The sequence below is a fragment of the Elgaria multicarinata genome, chromosome 9 (assembly GCF_023053635.1).
Source record: "Elgaria multicarinata webbii isolate HBS135686 ecotype San Diego chromosome 9, rElgMul1.1.pri, whole genome shotgun sequence".
In the NCBI taxonomy this organism is placed as follows: domain Eukaryota; kingdom Metazoa; phylum Chordata; class Lepidosauria; order Squamata; family Anguidae; genus Elgaria; species Elgaria multicarinata.
Window position 1 is genome coordinate 2,324,846 of NC_086179.1, and position 21,125 is coordinate 2,345,970.

General features: G+C 56.7%; 1 protein-coding gene across 1 annotated transcript; it reads right to left on the reverse strand.

The window, feature by feature from the left end:
- Nucleotides 1-111: 111 nt before the first annotated feature.
- On the reverse strand, nucleotides 112-20,725 carry LMF2 (lipase maturation factor 2). Its single transcript, XM_063134507.1, has 14 exons — nucleotides 20,584-20,725; nucleotides 15,982-16,235; nucleotides 13,864-13,892; nucleotides 13,259-13,455; nucleotides 11,461-11,639; nucleotides 10,733-10,871; nucleotides 8,895-9,029; nucleotides 7,590-7,695; nucleotides 7,253-7,349; nucleotides 4,647-4,829; nucleotides 2,980-3,148; nucleotides 2,350-2,461; nucleotides 1,738-1,846; nucleotides 112-1,428 (listed from the first exon to the last, which is right to left on the reverse strand). Exons 1-14 carry the CDS (start codon nucleotides 20,681-20,683, stop codon nucleotides 1,054-1,056), a joined length of 2,184 nt encoding a protein of 727 aa, XP_062990577.1. The 5' UTR covers nucleotides 20,684-20,725; the 3' UTR covers nucleotides 112-1,053.
- Nucleotides 20,726-21,125: the final 400 nt, after the last annotated feature.

Sequence of the window (21,125 nt, forward strand, 5' to 3'; positions counted from 1 at the left end):
CTAACGCAGCACACCTGGCCCAGAAGGTGCGAGTCAAAGCAACCGTCCAGGCCATGTCTGTTTTCCGCCAACGTCCCCCTCCCGTTTCCCATCCCAACACAGACGCACCGCTGGAATGTAAAGGCTTTATTTAGAAAATTATAGAGCGTCCTCTCTGGCTTGCGGCGGAGCCCACAGGTCCAACAAGGTCCCTGACTCGAGGCAGCGCAGCGAGCGAGGGATGCCCCCGGCTGCCCCAGCCCACGTCCCGCTCCTCGGACAGTGAGGCACAACAGAGGTCAAGGCTATGGCAAGCAGCCCAGAGGGGCCAGGAGGGCGGCGGTGGCTACAGCTCTGTCATGACCAAAGCCCAGCCCGGCTGCCTGGCTCAGGACTGCAGCGTGCCAGGAGGAGCGTCAAGATTTCCCAGGGAAAACCACGCAGCGCCCCCGTGCCCCCCCTCCGCCCTTGCAGACTCTCACACGTCCTGTGCTGGGTCTCGGCAGCCCAGCAGAAACCAGCGAGAGATCAAGGAGGCCTCTGGGATGGGCACAGCAGGGGCCAGAAGCAGCGAGGGAAACCTCCCAAGCCCAGGAAACGCGCTGCCTGGATCAGGCCCTATGGCCGCCCAGACCCTCGGCTGCTCCAGGCAAGTTGAACGGCGATGCTGAGTGGCCCCGTCCCAACGCAGCACTGCGGAAGGAAGGCCGACCGGAAGGCCTTTGGGCCAGGACAGCTGGGTCCTTGACCGGAGGAGGAGGAGGGGACCGAGCACCCCACAGGATGCAAGTGGGGAGGCATTCAAAGGGTGGGGGGAGGTTGAGCAGGCCCCGCTCCTACAGACGCACGGCCTGTTCATGTGAAGAGGGCAGGAAGGGGGGGGAGAGTTGAGGCAAGAGCGAGGAGAGACCCCCCTCGAAAAGACAGTCCAGGTGGGGGTCATCACCCACTGATTTCCAAAGAGGGTCTCGGAGTCCCAAGGCAGCCAAGCCCAGAGCAGAGCCAGCAACGTGAGTCCGTGCCTGGAAACCGGGAGGGGGCGGGGCGGGGGCGCAGCTCCAGAGGAGGCAGAGGCTATTTCTTCTTCTTGACGTTCCGCAGCCCGTCCGCGGGGGGCTCTGCCAAGCCCCGGGGGGCCTTCTCCCCTGCTGCCACCGCCGCCCCATCTTTCCTCCGCATCTGCCCGTTCTTCTCGCCGCCGGTGTGCTCCCCTCCGCCCCCGGCCTCCGCTCCTGGCTCTGCCCGCTTGACGCCCTTGTGCTTACCGCCACTGGGGGCACTGCCCCCCAGCAGCCAGGCGCCCACCCCCCTCAGGAGGCAGATGGCGGCGGCGGTGAGGTAGAGGGACCAGATCATGGCCGGGCCGGCGTAAGGAGAGAGAGACTCCCGCACTCGCTGCAGCACTGTGGGCAGGAGGGAATCCAGGGGCCGCTTCAGGGGGGGCTTGTCCTAGGAAGGGGGGAGGGAGAGAGAGGGAGGGAGGGGTGTGAGGAGACGCATCTCTTGGAGGGGGAGAGGTAAAGAGCCCCCCTCCCTCACCCGTCCTTTCTGCCTTCCCAGGAACAGAGGGAGGCCAAAGAGAAGCCAGACTGCTGCCCAGGCTGACGTACCTTTAAAGGAAGACCCCATTCCCCCCCCCTGCCCACACCTGTCTCCATGTGGCACTCATAACCCCCCCTCCCTTTTTGCCCCTGGCTCATCTCCACCCTGCTCACCATTTCCAGGGGCCCCTCCCCGCAAGGCCCCCCCTCCACTCACCTTCAGCCCATGCTGAACTAAGAGGGCATCCAGGTTAGGGTCGCCCAGGAAGACCACAGGGTAGAATTCCTCGATCCGCCGCCGCCTCCACCATTTCTGAGGAAGGGACCTGCAGGGAGGGACAGGCAGCCTCTTCAACCAGGCTGCACCTACCTTACCCGAGGGGTGGGGTGGGGGAGAGTGCGCCTCCCCCTCTCCCCCAATCCCCACCTCAGGGGGCACAGAGGGAGATGGGCGCCCGTGTTCTTGCTGCCTTGGGCGCCATTTGGTGAGGACGGCAGGATAACAGACAGAAGATGCACGGAGGGAGGCAGCAGAACCCCAGAACTTTCCCGAGTGAATCATCAGCGGCTGCCGACATATTAGCTAGCCGGCAGAGGTTGTGGGCTCTCCCACACTAGAGGCCTTCAAGAGGCAGCTGGACAACCATCTGTCAGGGATGCTTTAGGGTGGATTCCTGCATTGAGCAGGGGGTTGGACTAGATGGCCTTGGAGGCCCCTTCCAACTCTGCTATTCTAGGATTCTACGAAAACCCAAAGGATCCTGCATTAATGACTGCCACCCCTGCCAGCCCCCGACTGACCGCCAGCGCCTCCCGCGGCCTCACTCACCCGTCCTCGCTGGCCTCCGTGAACCAATACTTGTACAGCTGAGCCCGGATGTAGGCGGGGGGCTTAGATGCAAACGGGTATTTGCCGTCATCTACCTGCACGAGGTGGATCACTGCAAGGAGAAGAGGTGGCTTAGCAGCCGGCTTCAGGGAAGCCGCCCCGGGAGCAAGGACACGCCCATGCGCTCTGCGGCTGAATCGGGCCAGGCTGCCCCCGCCCGTGCAGCCCCCACCCCAGTTCTCCGGCGATGGGAGGAGGCAAAAGGAGTCCTACCCAACTCCCGGGGAGACTCCCACCTGGCTGTTGCCACCCAGGGCAACAGGTGAGAGGGCGAGGGTTAGGTGTGTGGGCCGGGCCCCTCACATCCTGCGCCCTTCCCAGGAACCGGAATAGGCCCCCCGGTTGCCCCCTTCTTGAGGATCCGTCCATCTCTTTATGGCCAAGAATTTCCCGGAAACCTGGTGACCCAACAGGGTGGTGGTCTTTCCCCAGAGAGGCTGAGGTGGGCTCCACCCCTTGGGCCACAATCCCAGGAAGCCACTTTGCAGCTCCGAAAAGCAGCCAGGGTGGGCAGTTCGCGCGCACACCCCCCTCGCTCCTCCTTTGCCGCCCACCGGCCGGCCCGCTCACCTTCCTTCTTGCCCTGCAGGAGCCGGTAAACAAAGCTGGTGAACCAGGGGCTGTGGCTATGGTGGCCCAGGGCGGCAAACCACATCTGCCAATCCAGCCGGGGCTGGTGAGGGATCACGACCGGGGGCGGAGCGCTGACGTTGCCCGGCTTGTACATGAACTCAATCTCCTAGGGGGAGGAGGCAGGGGCAAGGGTCACGCGTGGGACTGGCCGTGAGGCGCTCACCCGTCGCGGGACATGGAGACCGAACGGGGCAGGGGTGCTCATACTAAACACACATGCTCCTCCCTACTCGGCTCTCTGGGCCTGGATGGAGTCCTCGGCTGGCAGCCTTGCAGGGTCAGGACATTTTCCTCCCATCACCGCTGCTCCTGCCCCTCCAGCCTCCATCATTCTCCTTACAACTTCCAAGCTTCTAGTACTCCTCTCCCCACCGTTCTCGTGGCCTTGTGCGCAAGCTCACCTGCCTTTGCCCCCCACCCCTCTACTGCTGAATGCTGCCCCCTCCCCTCTCATTTTGCTCTCTCCTCTTTCACCTCTCCTCCCGAGTCAGAACGGCAGAAGCGACCCAAGAGACGTTGGCGGTGTCAATGAGGAAGCAGGCCAGGCCTGGGGAAGGCGGGGGGAATCCAAGGATCCTCCCAGAGTACAGGACGCGGATAACGGGCTCAAGTGACAGGAAGCCAGATTCCGGCTGGACATCAGGAAAAACTTCCTGGCTGTTAGAGCAGTACGACCATGGAACCAGTGACCTAGGGAGGCTGTGGGCTCTCCCACCCTAGAGGCCTTCAAGAGGCAGCTGGACAACCGTCTGTCAGGGATGCTTTAGGGTCGATTCCTGCATTGAGCAGGGGTGTGGACTGGATGGCCTTGTAGGCCCCTTCCAACTCCACTAGTCTATGATTCTATGATCCCTGGAGTGATCTGAAAGGACGCTGGGGCACCACGCTCATCACCGGGGCACCTGCCTGGGTTGGCTCCAGTCCTCAGCTATGCCTCCCCCTAAGCCACCCAGGCTCAATGCTCTTGCCCTTCTACCTGTCTGTTCCGCCTGGCTGCCCCAGCCAGCACCTCCACCTGGCTTCCGCGCTTCATGCAAGTGCCGCTGCCCTCCTATTATTATTATTGTATTTATTAATATCCCGCCTTTTTCCCAGTCCTGGGACTCAAGGCGGTTTACAAGATGAAAATATGTACAATTAAAACTAATAAATATAAATTACAAAAGTTAAAATAGAATTAAACCTACAGAAAATTAAAAACATGTTTTAAAAAATTAAAAACTGTAACAGGTTAAAGGGGGGGGGAATCCAATACATTAACACAGGTCCAGTATAGTTCCAAAAGCCTGCTGAAACAAAAAAGTTGCCTGCCTCCGAAACTGTAGCACAAAGGGAGCCAGCCTAGCCTCCCTGGGAAGGGAGTTCCAGGGCCTTGGAGCAGCCACCGAGAAGGCCCTGTCCCGCGTACCCATCAGGCGTGCCTGGGATGCTGGTGGGACTGAGAGGAAGGCCTCCCCAGAAGATCTCAGAGCACGGGCAGGCTCATAGGGGAGAATGCGCTCTTTCCTAGATTCTGTACAGCGCCTAGCACCCTCCCAGGGTCACCTAACAGGCTAGCGAGCAGCCACCGCCGCCGTGCCCACGAAGGCACCCAACGCAATTACCGTCCAGGTCTTCTTGTCATAGCTGCCTTCCACCACCACCTCCGGCCGGCCGCCAACTCCCGTCATCCGCCGGAAGAGCCCGTAGGAATTGGCCACCTGGAACCGGTCCACAGCACCAAACAGCTGGTGGACGCTGGGCCAGAGCTTCCCGTTGGACTCGTACTCAATGTACGTAAAGGGCACCTGGGGAGCAGGGAGAGAAGGAGGAGCAGATTTTGGAGGGACGGCAGCTCCTGGGGAGAAGCTGCAGCAACGCGGGGGGCTGGTCCAAAGCGTGGCTGTGCACATGTGCACCTCGCCCAAGGGTCGTGATGGCCACCAAAGATGGCCACAAATTTGGATGGCTTTCAAAAGGGGTTGGATCAATTCCTGGAGGAGAAGGCTATCAATGGCTACCAGCCCTGATAGCTCTCTGCTACCTCCAGTATCCTGAGGCAGTAAGCCTGTGTGCCCCAGTTGCTGGGGAACATGGGTGGGAGGGTGCTGTTGCACCATGTGGACCCTCTGGTCTGATCCAGCATCAGCGCTTTTCCAACGTTCTTAAGACATCCTCAGAAGCAGGGCTCTTGGGTCATTCCTTGCTCAGGCTGGGGAGGAAGGACTGGACTCCAGCAAAGGAAGATTTCCCTAGAGTAGACCAGCAGAGTGCTCAGGGTGGTGGCACCTGTGCCCTGCAAACACAAAGTCCCTGGAAGATCGCATGAGAATGGCCTTCCCCAAAATGACTACAACTCCCATCCCCCCCTCCCCAGCCAGCATGGTTGGGGAAGGCAAATTCACTACAAGGAGGGCTTTAGCATCACTGAGTGTTGGACTACAACTCCCAGGATTCCAGGCCACTAGGCATACTGGCTGGTGCTGATGGGAGTTGTAGTCCCAAACCGCTGGTCAGGGAAAGCTGCATCAGAGGCCTCTCAGGTAGCAAGACTTGGGGGTGGGATAGAGGGAAGGCATCCAGGAAGAACACCAGAAGAGCCCTGAGGTTGGATCAGACCAGAAGGTCCATCCAGTCCAGCACTCTGTTCATACAGGGGCCAACCGGCTGTTGACCAAGGATCCACAAGCAGGACACGGTGCAACAGCACCCTCCCACCCATGTTCCCCAGCAACTGCACCCTCCCACCACAGTGCAGCAGCACCCTCTCACCCATGTTCCCCAGCAACCGGTGCCTACAGGCTTACTGCCTCCTCCTCAGAGTACAGGAGGTGGTGGAGGCGCAGGGGGGTGGGGTGGGGGGTACCGGGCCAAGGGTCTGACTCTGCATGTGGAAGACTTGCGAGGGACGCAGCAACTCAGGACCAGCCTGCCCCCCGGTGAGAACCTTGCTCAGTCTGAGCAGGCCTCCAGAAGAAATGTGATTTCTTATTTACTTATTTATTTATTTCATTTATATACCACCCCCATAGCTAGAGCTCTCTGGGCAGTTTACAGAAATTCTAAATTGAGATAAAAACAAGGATACAAAACTTAAAATTCTAAAACACAGTACATACGTACATGAAGCATTAAAAACCGTTAAAATAAACATGTGGGCGATTAAGATGTGCTGCCATACGCCTGGGCAAAGAGGAAAGTCTTAACAAGGCGCCGGAAAGAGAGCAGCGTTGGCGCCAGGCGAGCCTCGTGAGGGAGATCGTTCCACAGTTTGGGGGCCACCACTGAAAAGGCCCTGCCCCTTGTTGCTACACACACTTCTTGTAGCTATTCATGGTGGTGTTTGATGGCTGGTGTTATTTTTATGCTTTTATGCTAAGAGGAGGGCTTTCTCTGCTGTGGCACCCCGGCTGTGGAACGAGCTCCCCAGAGAGGTTCGGCCGGCGCCTACACCGTATACCTTCCGTCACCAACTGAAGACCTTTTTATTCTCTCAGTATTTCAACACCTATTAACTTAAATTTTAAACTCTGCTGTTTAAATTCCATATTTTAACCTACCATATTTCTTCAATTGTAAGATGCACACTAATTTCAGTACCACCAACAGAAAAAAAGCTTTGCTTCTAAGAAATAATAAACGCACCTGCGATTCTAAGACGCACCCCATTTTTAGAGATGTTTATATGGGGGAAAAAGTGCGTCTTAGAATCGAAGAAATAGGGTATATCAATTTTTGCTGTGTGGTTTTTATCCCGGTTGTGCTTTTTATAGTGTATTTTGTATTTGTGTTTTTAGATTGTTGGTTGTTTTTATGCTTTTCATGATTTTAATTTCTGTGAACCGCCCAGAGAGCTTCGGCTATTGGGAGGTATAAAAACGTAACAAATAAATAAATAAATATGCTCGTGGCTTGTCTTACCTTGTTTTGTTTAACTTTCTTATGCTGCCTTTAACACACCCAAGTAGAGAAAGGCAGGATATGAAAATAAAGAGCACGTGTGTGTCCCCCGTCCCCCCGGAAGCAGACTGCTGGCCGGGGAGTGGGTGGGCTTTGCCCCTTCCATCGCCCTCCATGCCTCCCCCAGGTCTGACAGCCCTCTTCTCCCTCATCACTTAAGGACCCCATTCAAGTGCCCCATATTCCTGGAGAGCGTCTTCAGCACACTTCAGGGCCCCCACAAAAGACAACCCCTCCCAACCCCTACCCCAGAGCTGACTGAGTCACTCACCAGGCTGACGGTAAACATTCCCAAGGCCGCAGCAGCAAAGAGCGCCCACTGGATGGTACCCCAGACTTTCCAGAGAAAGCCCCGGACACAGGCGGCTCTAGAGAGAAAAGGAGGGAGGCATCAGGCAGACATTAGGGGATGAGACACCCCCCAAAACAGAAAAGGGGGTTCCCAGGGCACTGTGAAGCCCCCACCAGTATGACAGCCTCCCCAGGGACCTAGGGAGAACTGCTCCTTTTAAAGGAGAACACCCAAACCAAACGCAGCTTGCCTAGGCCTTCTCCCAACCCTCACACCTGCACACCTATACCTGTGGGGCTGCTGCCTGTTCACTCACCTGTATCCAGCCTGAAGGATCTCCCAAACCAGGGAGACAAGTCCGAACCCCACCAGAGGGAGAGTCACCATCTTCAGCCACTGCATGAACTCGTGGTAGGTGAACGCTAGAGAAAGACAGACAAGGAAGCGTAGTGACACACCCCAAGCAGGGTTTTGGGGGGAAGGGACAGAGGTGGCCCAACACGCACGTCCCCCCAAATGCCAACTACAGAACGGAGCTGGACGTGTGGTAGAGCTGCCGGCCAAGTGCCTTAGCTCCGGCAAAACCAGCGATCCGCCAGCCCTTCTCGTAACACACCTGCTCTCTGCATGGCAGCACACAGGGATCTGGGTTGATGGTGAGGATGTACCACCCACCTTTGGGGCAGGAGTTGGAAGTAGAGCTGACGAGGGTGGGTGTTGAACTACAACCCCCACAATCCCACAGCCAGCTCTGGAGGGCACCAGGTGTTTGTGTGTGTGTTGGGTGGAGGCTGCTTTACATAACTTCATAGAATCATAGAATCGCAGAGTTGGAAGGGGCCTACAAGGCCATCGAGTCCAACCCCCTGCTCAATGCAGGAATCCACCCTAAAGCATCCCTGACAGGTGGTTGTCCAGCTGCCTCTTGAAGGCCTCTAGTGTGGGAGAGCCCACCACCTCCCTAGGTAACTGATTCCATTGTCGTACTGCTCTAACAGTCAGGAAGTTTTTCCTGATGTCCAGCTGGAATCTGGCTTCCTTTAACTTGAGCCCGTTATTCCATGTCCTGCACTCTGGGAGGATCGAGAAGAGATCCTGGCCCTCCTCTGTGTGACCACCTTTTAAGGATTTGAAGAGTGCTATCATGTCTCCCCTCCATCTTCTCTTCTCCAGGTTCAACATGCCCAGTTCTTTCAGTCTCTCTTCATAGGGCTTTGTTTCCAGACCCCTGATCATCCCGGTTGCCCTCCTCTGAACACGCTCCAGCTTGTCTGCGTCCTTCTTGAATTGTAGAGCCCAGAACTGGACGCAATACTCTAGATGAGGCCTAACCAGGGCCGAATAGAGAGGAACCAGTACCTCACCCGATTTGGAAGCTATACTTCTATTAATGCAGCCCAAAATAGCATTAACCTTTCTTGCAGCCATATCGCACTGTTGGCTCATATTCAACTTGTGATCTACAACAATTCCAAGATCCTTCGCCTGGCGAAAGAGCAGGCCGGAAAGCCCGCGGCAATTCATAGGCCAGGAGTGCGGATAAGGACTCTCTCTGCTCATTTGCTACAGTCAACAGAGCAATGGCACACCCTGCTGCTGCCTTCTCCTGCTACGGTCGTACCTGTCTTGGATTCAACTAGCTTCTTCTCCCAGTTGATCTCCAGCCCAAAGTAACGGGTGGTCCAGTAGACCAGGAAGCTGTAGGCGCCCAGTTCGGCCAGCAGAGACAAGATGGACACCAACTTCGGGGCCCAGGCTGCAGAGCAGAGATCACATTAGCTGACACGAGAGCATGCAAGGGGAAGGCTTTAGCCCTCCACACCCACCCACCACTGGCTGAGAATTAGTCCTGAAGATTCCAACGACCATCAGTGCAAGACATTTCACCAATGGCCCTCTCTAAGAAGTCTAGCATGGCGCACGTCCACATGAGACATTTTCCGCCTTCTTTCATAATACTAGAACCCAGTGCCGTCATCCCAGGAAGCTGGTTGGTGGGCGATTCAGGACAGATCAAAGGAAGGGCTTCTTCACACAGCTAAACTATGGAATTCACCAGGGCTGTGGAGTTGGCACATAAAACCTCAGACTCCTTTAATTATACATCGATACAGGAAATAAATTTCCTATATATTTCCTACATCGACTGCAAGCATGCAACTTTTTAGAACCCTAACCTGTTAAAGCCCGGGTCTAAAGGCTATAGCTGAGACATTCTGGTTTTTTTATTTTATTTATTAAAGAAGCCCCAAAATGAAAACAATGGGGTTATATTTTTTTTATTTATTTAATTGCCTTTATATCGCCCCATAGCCGAAGTTCTCTGGGCGGTTTATCAAAAGACTATAGAGTATAAAGTAATAAGATATAAAAGAAAGAAACTATAAAAGAAAATCAGGAACAACTTTCTCTACTAGTTCAGAAATCTAAAGCATATACATTGATATCAAAGTCAAAACTACAAAAAAGTAAAAACAACAATTGAACACCTAAAACAACTTAAAAAATGACCATTTTAAAAGAAATGAACTCAGTTAGGTACATAAGTAATATAAACCTTTTTCGAGATTAAAGTATCGTTTGAATATAAAATTCATGTGAATATACATTTAATGAAATAAACACTGTATTGTAGAAGATTGAAGACTAACATATTGCTCTTAGAAACAGAATTGCTTCTGCCAGATCCTCCCTCATAGAAGCCCTTAAATCTGATTTGACTATTTTTAGTGCCAAAAGCAGTCTTTCCACACCGACTTGGGTGGGTGACATTGCTGTTACACTTCTAGCTGCATCACTAATAACCGCTGGATAAACTATAGTCAGGTTTTCAGGGACGTGTCGCAACTCTATATACAGCTTAAATTTATTAGGAGTCTGGGTCTGTACATTTTTACCAACTCCGACTCCACAGCCCTGTGGGGAACATGGGTGGGAGGGTGCTGTTGTACTGATGACCTGCATCGGAGTCCAGGTTCCGTGCCCAGCTGATCTTTAAACTCCTCTGTCCCTCCTGCTCGCAAGATAAACCCACGAGAGACTGGGAATGGAGTCCAGCATCTCCTGCCTGTCCCTCATCAGCTTTAGCACAGCGACTGAAACCTTCCACACTGTGCTTGCATTTGGCAACTCAAAAAAGGGACGGGTGGCAGTTGAGCTCCCTGGAGTCAAGACAGCTGAAAAGCCGGCAGGTAGGTGCAGACTGAACATCAGGCAAACCTTCCCGATTCCAGCAGCCGTTCAGCCCTAGAACAAGCAGTCTGAGACGGGGAGCAGACTCAGGTGGCAGAGGAGATCCCGTCGTGGGGCCTGCACCTGAACTGGCACTCGGGACCCCATACGGCCAGCTTGACCGCACCCCTCCCCGTCACAGCATCGATCCCAAGACGCCAAGGGACCTTGTTCCATAGGGGGTGGGTGTGGGGAATTGGCGGAGGTGGGGCGCTACAAGGCACTCACTGCTCCCGGCTTTCCTCCGGCCGTGGCCCAGCCACAGGCCCACGTGCTCGTCGTCAAGCAAGGAGAAGCTCAAGACGATGGTCAGCAGGTTGAAGAAGTTGTAGTTGCCCGTGACCATGATCAGTACTTGCAGGACGACCTGGAACAAGGTTAACTTTTAATTAAAAATATTCTGCATTTTAAACACACACACACACACACACACACACACACGCCTTCTCCAACTGAGGACCTTCCAGATGCGTTGGGAGTAATGGGAGTTGCAGTCCAACACTTCTGGAGGCCACCAGGCTGCTGCACACACCCAAACCTGAATTCCACAGGATCACATCCAAGTGACCTTACAGCGTTTGAACAGATGCCCAAACGAAGCTGCATTACAGCGAGCCCAAACCTAGATTCACCTACGCCAGGTGCGCCTGCCCTGACTGTTAACAGGGAGAGCTGTCTGCAGAGGAGATCCTTTTAGCTGGAGATGGAATCAGAGACCTTCTGGATGCAAAACCCATGTGCCAGCACTATGGCTCCATGGCTCAGGACTGGGGACCCGATGTGGTGGTCACAAGCCACGCTTTGCCCCGTTAACAGCAAAGCAACATCAGCTCCTTCTCCTCCTGCAAAAATGTGGCCGTGGGCTGGAAGTCCAGTGACACGCCGGGAGCAGGGGGACAGGCCCCGTTCCTGGTGGCCCGGCCACTCGCTCGGCACTCAAAGGCGCCCTGGAATACCTGGCTGTAGAAGGCAAACAGGCGGAGGCGGCGTACTGGCACGAAGAAGAGCGGAGGGATGGCAATCTCAATCACGTAGGTGGCCGCCACGCTCAATTTCTGGAACCAGACCGGCAGCTGGTGGGCAAACCACGCGGCAGGCGTGGGAATGCACTGGGTTTCGTAGTGGTAGGTTAAAGCTGGGAGGAGAGAGACAGACACAGAGAGAGAGAGAGAGAGAGGGTGGGAATCTGGCACAGCAGGATGGCACCTACACTGAGTTAAGCAAAGTGGGATCTACAAGAAAACGTTGCACCGCAGCCTCACCCCTCCTGGATTCCAGCCAGCTGTGCCGTCTCCTGGGGTACAATAAGTCCTTAGGGGGTTCAAGCAAGCCAATGCACAGCCCTTCTTCCAAATTTCTCTTTCCCAGCCAACGCTTGGCATCCTCCAGCTCACAGTATACCCCTGAGCATGCTCAGTCTACACTGGGCTCTTTCTCAGGGAGAAGCAGGTTTCCTCTTTGGGTGTGTGCAGACCCAGGAGTTCCCCCAAGCAGGCCGGCATCTCCCTCGGGTTTCTCGGTAGCCCTGTCTTGGCTCCATTTTTGTCAGCGTGGGAGCAATCAGTTCTCCTTCGTTCCCAAGTTCTGGAGAGAACAGCCAGGTGGGAAATCACCGTTTACACCTAGGAACGAACTTCAGAGTTTTGCAAGGCAGATCAGAGCGCTGGGTGACCAGCCTGGCATCCAGGTCGGAACCAAGGACACGCAAGGAACACGGCTTTCACAGAGAACGGACGATACAACTCACACCAGGTGGAGTTTTCTCCTTCAGCAGGGAGTGGGGAGTTTGGATTCCTCTTCCAAGCCAGCCAGCCTCCTGCCAGTGGTTCTTGATGGATACGTTTGGCCACGATCCAAGCATTGTGCTGAGCTCAAAGGCTTCCTCGGGTTCTGGCTCCCCCACAACTCCTGCTGCATTTTGGGGATGGGGGCAAAGTCACTCCACACCACTCTCCCGGTGACTGGCAAGTCTGGAAAATGGGCAGGAAGCAAAGCCCCAAGGCGACGCTCTTCACGAGATGACAGGCAGGATTTTGCCAAGCCTTGAAACGGCTTCAGAACGGCGGCCTCGAAACCTCGGTTTCCACGTACGGAAGCTCACCGCTTCCCCACAACCTGCTTGGACCCTCACCGGGAAACGCTTCTTGGAGGGAACCAAACACACAAAAGCCGTCTTCGGAGCTGGAGCCGACCCGGGTGCCCACGAACTAGAAATCCGTCTCCCCGCCCTGGGTTTTGCCCACGTAGCCTCCTGAATCTGCAATCGGGCTTTTCAGATACAGAACTGGCAACTGGCGCCTCCGTTTCCTTTTTTTTTTGCTAGCTTGCGACACATTCTGCTACTAAGCGCAGTTATATTGCTTCCTGTCTGCTTTGTCCCGCTGGACTCTAGAGCAGCCTTCCTCAACCTGGGGCGCTCCAGATGTGTTGGACTGCATCTCCCAGGGCATTCTGGGAGATGCAGTCCAACACATCTGGAGCGCCCCAGGTTGAGGAAGGCTGCTCTAGAATCTGGGGCTTTTTTTTTTTAAAAAAAAAATTAGGTTCCTGGAGACCTTTCACAGTCATTCCATTACACATCCCATCCGGTTCCACCACATCTCTCGACGGATCTGCCCATTGCTGGGAAACGCCTGACCCTTGCTAGGGAAGAGTTTTAGGCTTCGCTTCTTTCTCCTGCAGCTGTTTCCGCAGCCAACGATGCGCGTGCCTACTCTAGGTTCAAAGCTGCCCTCAATGCCCCCCCCCACTCACCTGTGAGCCCCCACCAGGTAGGGCAGCGGCTGGTGAGCTTCACCACCCCCGAAGCGAACATGAGGCGGAAAAGGAGCCAGCGCACCAGCCAGAACGTCACCCCGTCATGCGGTCGCCAGGCCGTGGAGCGCCACTTCAGCAGGTGCAGGGGAGCCACCAGCACCGCCAGGAAGCCCGTCTCCAGCAAAAGGCTGTCCCTGGCGGGAGAAGAAGCGGGTCAAGTCGGCAGGAGCCCACCGCTCGGAGCTTCGTCCGCCCGCACACCAACACTCACAAGGGTCCGTTTTGCCCTCCCCCAAATAATCAGATTCTGCTCTGAGCCATGCAAGGGTGGGAGCCACGGGGAAGCGACAGGGTGCTGGATGGGACCCGGAGACCCCATGCCATTGTTCAGCACCCCTCTCTGGCTCGAACACAGAGGTCGGCCCTATTTCCCTGCTGGCCAGGAAGCGGCTCCCACTGAACGAAGCATGAAGCACAGAGGCTGCGAAATACACCCAGCCCTTCCGGCCACGGTCATTGCTACAGCCCTTCATTCGCGGCCCGGCAAGGAAGGCCCGCCACGCACAGAACCAACACGCCTGAGGTTTCAGAGGGCGACTTACCACTGGAAATACAGGAACACCTGCCCCACCTGTCACGAGAGAGAAGGAGAGAGCACGGGTCAAAAGCTCTTCGTTTTCCGGCAGGCCCCTTTGGCCCTCTATAGTGAAGATGCCGTGCAAGAGAGGTTTCCAGAAAGGAAGAGGCGGGAGAGAGACGAGTGACACGCTCACCCAGGCATAGGGGCAGGAGCGTGATCAGTTACTGTCCTCACGGGGTTGCACAAATTTGGTCCTGCTAACGCACTTTACGATTCCCCCCAACTTTCCACTTCCAACCTACCTGCGGAGGGTTGAGACATCCACCACGTGGGTGCCAGGCTTGCCACCCACGTCCAGGAAGCAGCCAAGGAGGAGGGCCAGCTGCAGCCCCCTGGGGCTGAAGCCAGCTGCCGTGCGGCGGGCTGCACTCTAAGCCCAAGAGGCCAGGCCGGCACCTGCACCCAACCGTCAACTCGCGACAGGACAATGGCTGGAAGGAGAGGCTGGGTGTGTGTGTGTGTGTGTGTGTGTGTGTGTGTGAACGCCTGGCCTCTTGCCCAGAGGGAGAGCCCCCCTCCCCTTAACACATCTGCAGGGCACCAGCTTCAGCTATCGGGTGGTATAAAAAAATGTAATTAAAAAAATGCTGGGAGAAGCAGATAGAATTGCAAGGGAAAGAAAATCCCGCCCACGTTTCTCTCCAGCCCTTGCGTTTGGAGAACTTTCTTGGGAGAGCCTCACCAGTGCTATCAGCAGTTCACCGCTCTGCAGAAGAGGTCACAGGCCAAGAGAAATCCATGGCTGCCCCCCGGCTCGATGTTCTCCCATTAACTGACATTTGTCCGGGGAGGAATCAATACGATACAACAAAGATTTGTGACCTCCCCACAGGCTGTGTGACCCTGCTGGAAGCCTGGCTGCGAGATCTAGGTCACAGACTGGTCTAGCAGCAGGAATCGCAGAAGGCGGGACGGGACGGGGCTCCCTCGCCTCTCTCTCCATCACGGCCTTAAAAGGCAAGAGGGAGTGAAGGAGAGAGCCTGGCGGAGGCCCAAGCTTCATTCCAAGGCAGGTTAAAGGCAAGGAAAGCCCCCTTTTTCCCTTGCGGTTTTCTCAGGCCAAAAGAAAACGCAGGGTTTTGTATAACAGTGAAATGTCGCCCACAATTTTCAAAAACAAGTGCAAAAGCTGAAGTGTTTGTGTGTGTGCGCGCGTGTGTGCAGAGGCTGCTTCTGTTGGTGTCCCAAACTCTGGGTGACTCGAAGAGGACCTAAACCCAGGCCCCTCACACACACACACACGTGTGTGCACACATCACGTTAGGGCTGATGCTGCTCCCAGCTGTTCACACGGATGGATATTTTTCTAAGCACCGCAAACTCTATAGCCATGCTGACAAGGCAATGAAAGTGCAGAAAAGGGCCACTAAATTGCAGAAAAGGGCCCGTCAGCCCCTGCCAAAGGAAGGGAGGCAGGTGGCTACTAGGAGGAGGGCTTTCTCCGCTGTGGCACCCCGGCTGTGGAATGAGCTCCCCAGAGAGGTCCGCCTGGCGCCTACACTGTACTCCTTTCGTCGCCAGCTGAAGACCTTTTTATTCTCTCAGTATTTTAACACTTAATTTTAACTTAAATTTTACTGCTCTAACTCTGTATTTTAATCTTATATCAATTTCTGCTGCGTGGTTTTTATCCTGGTGGTGCTTTTTATACTGTATTTTGTGTTTTTAGACTGTTGGTTGTTTTATTATGGTTTTAATTTTTGTGAACCGCCCAGAGAGTTTTGGCTATTGGGCGGTATAAAAATGAAATAAATAAATAAATAAAAAGGATCCAGGGGCTGGCGCATCTTCCCTAGGAGGAAAGGTGACAATAGCTGGCATTGTTTAGCGTGGGAAAAGGGAGGCTAAGGGGAGGCCTGATAGCGCTGTACAATGTCGTGGTCAGGGTGGAGGACGTGGAGAGGGAGGCGGTTCCCGGGGCTCTGTTTTCACCTGCCCAGGTGCTCTGCTCACCTCGGACCCCCGAGACAGGGCCAGCAACAGGCCTTCCCTCCGCTGCGTTAATGACAAGGCCCTGGCTCTGCTGCCGCCCTGCCGAGGACCCCCGGCTCTTGCCCCCGGCTGCCCCTCCGCTGCGTACCTGGTAAAGGGAGAGGTAGAAGGCCCGGAGCAGCAGGAAGACGAGGCTGTCGCGCAGGGGCTCCAGCAGCAGGGCCCCGAAGGAGAGCAGCGCCCCCAGCAGGCAGAGCAGCTCCATGCCTTGCTCCGTGTCGAGGCCCAGGTGGGGGCAGAACCACAGCAGGGTGGGCGAATCCCGCAGCTGCTCCCAGAAGCCCTTGCCGCTGATGCGGAGCATCTTCCGGGCGGGCAGGACGCCATCCTTCCCGTAGAGGCCTGGAAGAGGGAGGGAGGGAGGTAGAAGGGGGTTGGGGGCGGAGGGAGAGGGGAAGGTCCCCGGGTGGGTGGGGCTCCAACTTCCAGCCCTCCAGCACACCTGTAGGATGTGCTGTGGACACTCTTCACCCATCGGAGGCGCCTCCGCTCCAGCCACCTGCCCCACAGGCGTCTCGGAAGACTGCAAGTCCCACCTGGGAACTGCAGCCCCACACATCTGAGAGACACGGCAGGCCGGGGAAGGCTGCTCTGCCTCGACACCCGCGCCCCCCCCCCCCCAAGCTCAGATAGCTCCCGACACATCCCTGGGGAAGCCCAGTGAGCAAGGAGCAGGGGCTGAAGAGCCACGTACAGAAGTCTTGGGGAAAGGAAGTGGGTGGGGTGGGAGAGGCCCACTTCCTTCCAGCTGAGATCAGAGGGGTCCCAGGCTCACCCCATCGCCCTCTTTGGAAAAACAGGTGCCGGGGGGGATTCACAGCAGGCAGGCTGCCCCGCAAGCCCATTTTAAGGGTACGAGAAGGAGTGGATCACGAGGCACGGCCAACATCCCCAGCCAGCATGGGGGCACCAGGTCGGGAAAGTCCGCTCTGCCTGGTGCTACGTCTCTCCCCACCTTCCCCAGAAGCCCTCTTTGCTGTGAAGCCCCCGCAGGGCTGAAGGCAGACGCCTCGCTCCCGACTGAAAGGAAGCCCAAGGAAGACGTCATTCAGACTGTAAGCTCTTCAAGGGCAGAGACCTGCCCCTTTGCTTTTGCTATGCTAGGACAGGGTCGGGTAACTTGTGGCCCTCCAGATGTTTTGGCCTACAACTCCCATCATCCCTCACCACTAGCACTGCTGGGTAGCGCTGATGGGGGTTGTAGTCCAACCATATTTGGAGGGCCACAAGTCATCCCTGCTGCTCAGCCCCAAGATAAAGCACTAAACGTAACTATAACCATATTTACGCCTAGCAAACTCATTCGTCTTAGCGGGGATCCTAACGCAGGCAAAACAGCACCGTCTCCAGGCAAGAGGGAGGGAGGGAGCGGCAGGCCCGAGGGAGGCCCAGGGCTTGTGGAGGCACAAACAAAACTGTAGAAGAAACCCAAGGCGGGGGGAAGCCCCAGACAGCCCAGTGAGAGCTGCATGTCGAGGGTAGAAGGGGGAGCAACAGAACAGTATCTTGAAAAGGGGCATGGCTGGCAGGGGCCCTAAAAAGGGCCACTCTACCATGCCACTGGTCACTGCTTTTCACTGGAGCGGAGCAAGGGGTGAGCAGGGCAAGGCGCATGCGGAGAGCTGTATGGGCAGGGTGTCGAAACACAGACATGGGGTAGCACCCCCCTCCCCTGGTCCGCCCTGCAGCAGGAACCCATTTGTGGTGGGTTTAGAAAGCGATGCCACCGTCTGCTTTTATTTTCCAAGCTCCACTGCTTTGCAGGACACGGAATAACGGGCTCAAGTTAAAGGAAGCCAGATTCTGGCTGGACATCAGGAAAAACTTCCTGACTGTTAGAGCGGTACGACAATGGAACCAGTGACCTAGGGAGGTTGTGGGCTCTCCCACACTAGAGGCAGCTGGACAACCACCTGTCAGGGATGCTTTAGGGTGGATTCCTGCATGGAGCAGGGGGTTGGACTGGATGGCCTTAAAGGACCCTTCCAACTCTGCTATTCTATGATATAGTAGGGATAATGTCCCACCATTTGCAGAGTGAACTCCTCCAAACGCAGGGATGGGGTGGGCATCCTAAGGGGCTGCCAGAGACCCCCCCTTGCCTGAGGAGGGTCACTGGGGAATTTCACTGAGATGGTTGTGGGGGGGAGGAAGGAGGGATAAAGATTGGCACGGGGCAGCAAGGGGGACCTCGGTCAGCAGGAGACCACACCGAGGCCGGGAAGTCCCGCTTGCTTTGCTTTTCGGCAGGGCCTCGAGCGGAGATTAAAAGCTGTACTTGGAACCGCCAGAGGGGCGCTTGGCGGGGCTCCCAGATGCTGGAGGGAGGAGCTGGCAGGAAGCAGAAACGGGAAGGAAAAGCAGGACGGGGGCCGGGGACCCAACGGAGGCTGCAGGCAGGGCTGAGGCCAAGCGCAGGACGGCGGATGAGCGCCGGGATCCCACGCCCCAGGCAGCAGCCCCCCTGACAGCGCTGAGCAACACAAGCAGGGCAGCGGGGACACAAGTTGCATCCGCACCCCACACACCCCACATCATCATGCACACAGGTTTCGCCGCTGCAGCCACGCAAATATGCCACGTGGATGGGTGGGGTGGGGGGCTGAGGGAGACGGGCCAACAGGATATCCAGTCCCGGGACGGGGGCGGGGGGGGGGCTGGCCTAAAACGGCAGGCCTCATTTGACTGCCGCCTCCACCAACCAGATGCTCTCCCGACGCAAGCTGGGGGTGATGGGAGTTGTAGTCGAACCCATTTTGGGGAGGCTGTTTATAACATATGGAATGGGAAAGAGCCGTGGGTGTGATGGGCCCCAAGAGGGCCACGGAAGTTTTACTCCTCCGCACGATAACGTTACAGACACAGAAGAAAGTTATGCTCAGTTTTACACATGAACGGCCGAGAAAGAAACATAACACACACACACTATTGCAGGAGAAGGTACGCTCTACGTGTTCTGGGATTACAATTCCTATCACCCCGGGCCATGCCAATTGGGGTGGATGGGAGTTGTAGTCCAAAACACCTGGAGTGCCTCGGTTGCCTACCCTTGCCCTATTGAGCGGAGGGTACAGCTGGGATTTGAACGCAGGAGCCTGGTGTCAATCATGCTTCAAGGCTGACAAGGCGCATCCTTACTCTAGCAGACGCTGCTCCTGCCCAAACCAATTCCTGGCCTGCTTCTGGCCCCGAGGACAGCAAGGTGTTGACAGTCCGCAATGTCCAATACTTGCTCTAGTTCAGGAGTAGCCAGTCTTTCACCCTCCAGTTGTTTTGGACTACAGCTCCCACCAGCCCCAGCCAGCAAGGGCAATGGTCAGGGGGATCATGGGTGTTGCAGTTCAACCCCCCTGGGCGGAATAGGCTGGAGAAGGCTGCTTCCGGCCGGCAAACTGCTCCTGTAGCTCTAGCCTCGTTGGCACCCAGGTCACCAGCGCTGCTTTTGCCAAACTGAACAGGTGCTCCAAGAAAACGTCCCCGGGGCTGGCAAGTAGCCGCTGCGATGCCTTTCAAGGGCAGCGCTTCGGCCTTTCCACATGGCCTGACCACCAGGTGAAGCAAATAAGGCAAAGGCACAGCAAGAAGGGCGGGGGGGGGGGGGGCACTCCTATGCACACTTAGGCAGAAAAAGGTCCCACCACTCCCGGCACCCCCCAGGCAGCCATGCTGGGAGTTGTAGGCCTTTCTTTCGTGTCTAAGCACGCATAGGAGTGTGCTCTTACTACACAAGTGTCTGGCACAAAGCAGGTTTGAACTCAAAGGTTTCCCCTCATGCACCCACATGTGGCAGGTGGCTGCAGGGAACAGCCTCCTCCCGGCTCAAGCAGGCACAAACACCTTCTGGGGCTCAGAGCGCCAACTTGACTTTCAGCCGTGGGCATCCATCCCCCACCCCCACGAGGATGCCGGCCCCACACCAAGGCTGCAAAGCACAGCGTCCCCAGGGTTGCTTCGACTCCTGGAACTTTGGATCTTGACAGCTCAGCGCTTGGAAGGTGAGCGGGAGAGGAGGGCGCCCAGGACTTTTGGAAGAGTTCGCACCTCGCTTTGGGCACATGCCCAAAACATCACATGCCAGCACGGCCAGCAGCGCCAAGCTGGGATATTTCTAAGCAGGGATAAAGGGAACGGCGACCGGCCAAGCGTGGGTTGAACTGGGGCACTACGACCGGGGGGGGGGGGGGCGAGAGAGCGATGCAGAGAGAGAGGGTGTGCGCCCATGGGCCACTTAGAGCTCACAGGGGCCTTCTCAGGGGTCCCCTAACCCCCCGGGGGGCCCTTTTTGCTCTCCTGAGGGCTTGAGCTGTGCAGATTTGCTCTAAGACACCCCCACGCCCGCCCGCAATGTCTTCAGCTCAGAATCCAGAGAGACTCTGACAGGCAGAGCGTAACCGACAAACCCTGTAGCCCAACAACAGCTCCCCGGTTCTGTTCCACAGGACACCCCGGAACCTGGCCATAAATGCACCCCACAATGCAGCCATTCGCCCTGCAATGCAAACACCCCCAACCCCACAAGCAGGCCTGAAACGGAGCGAAGCCCGGACAGCTGCTTCCCGTGCAGACCGACAACAAGATTGCGCCCAAGCATGTGCAGAGCGCCCCCAACTTGTCCGTAAGGTGGCACGGGCCGCCATGCACGGCCCAAGGTGGGAAGGCAACCCCCTCCCTGGCGGCCCTCCTCACTCACCGGGGAGCTGCACGTAGAGGGAGGCGAAGGCGGCGACGTAGGCAGCGGCCAGGCCCAGCAGGAAGAGCTGCCGGGCCAGGCGGGGCGGATCGGCGGCCATGGCGCGCTGCGCTCCTCCGCTCCGGCTCAGACGCGGCGCAGCGCCTCCTTCCCTCGCTCGCTCGCTACAATGTAGCCGCGCCTGAGGGCGGGCGCAGAACGTTCGGCGCAGGCAGCGGATTGGCCAGGGCGCGCGGAGGAGAGGAGAGGAGAGGAGAGGAGGGCACGGGGCGGGGCCTCGTCCCGGCCACGCCTACAAAGTGAGCCCAGGATGAAAGGCTGGGCAGCTTCGTTACAATGTAGCCGCGCCTGGGGGCGGGTGCAGAACGCTCGGTGCAGGTTGCGCATTGGCCAGGGCGCGCGGAGAGGAGGCGAAGAGGGGGCGGGGCTGCGTCCCGGCCACGCCTCCAAAGTGAGCGCAGGCTGGAAGGCTGGGCTGGGCGGAGCCGAGAGCGCGAAGGGCGGAGACAGAACGTAGGGAACTCAGGGGCGGGGCGGGGCGC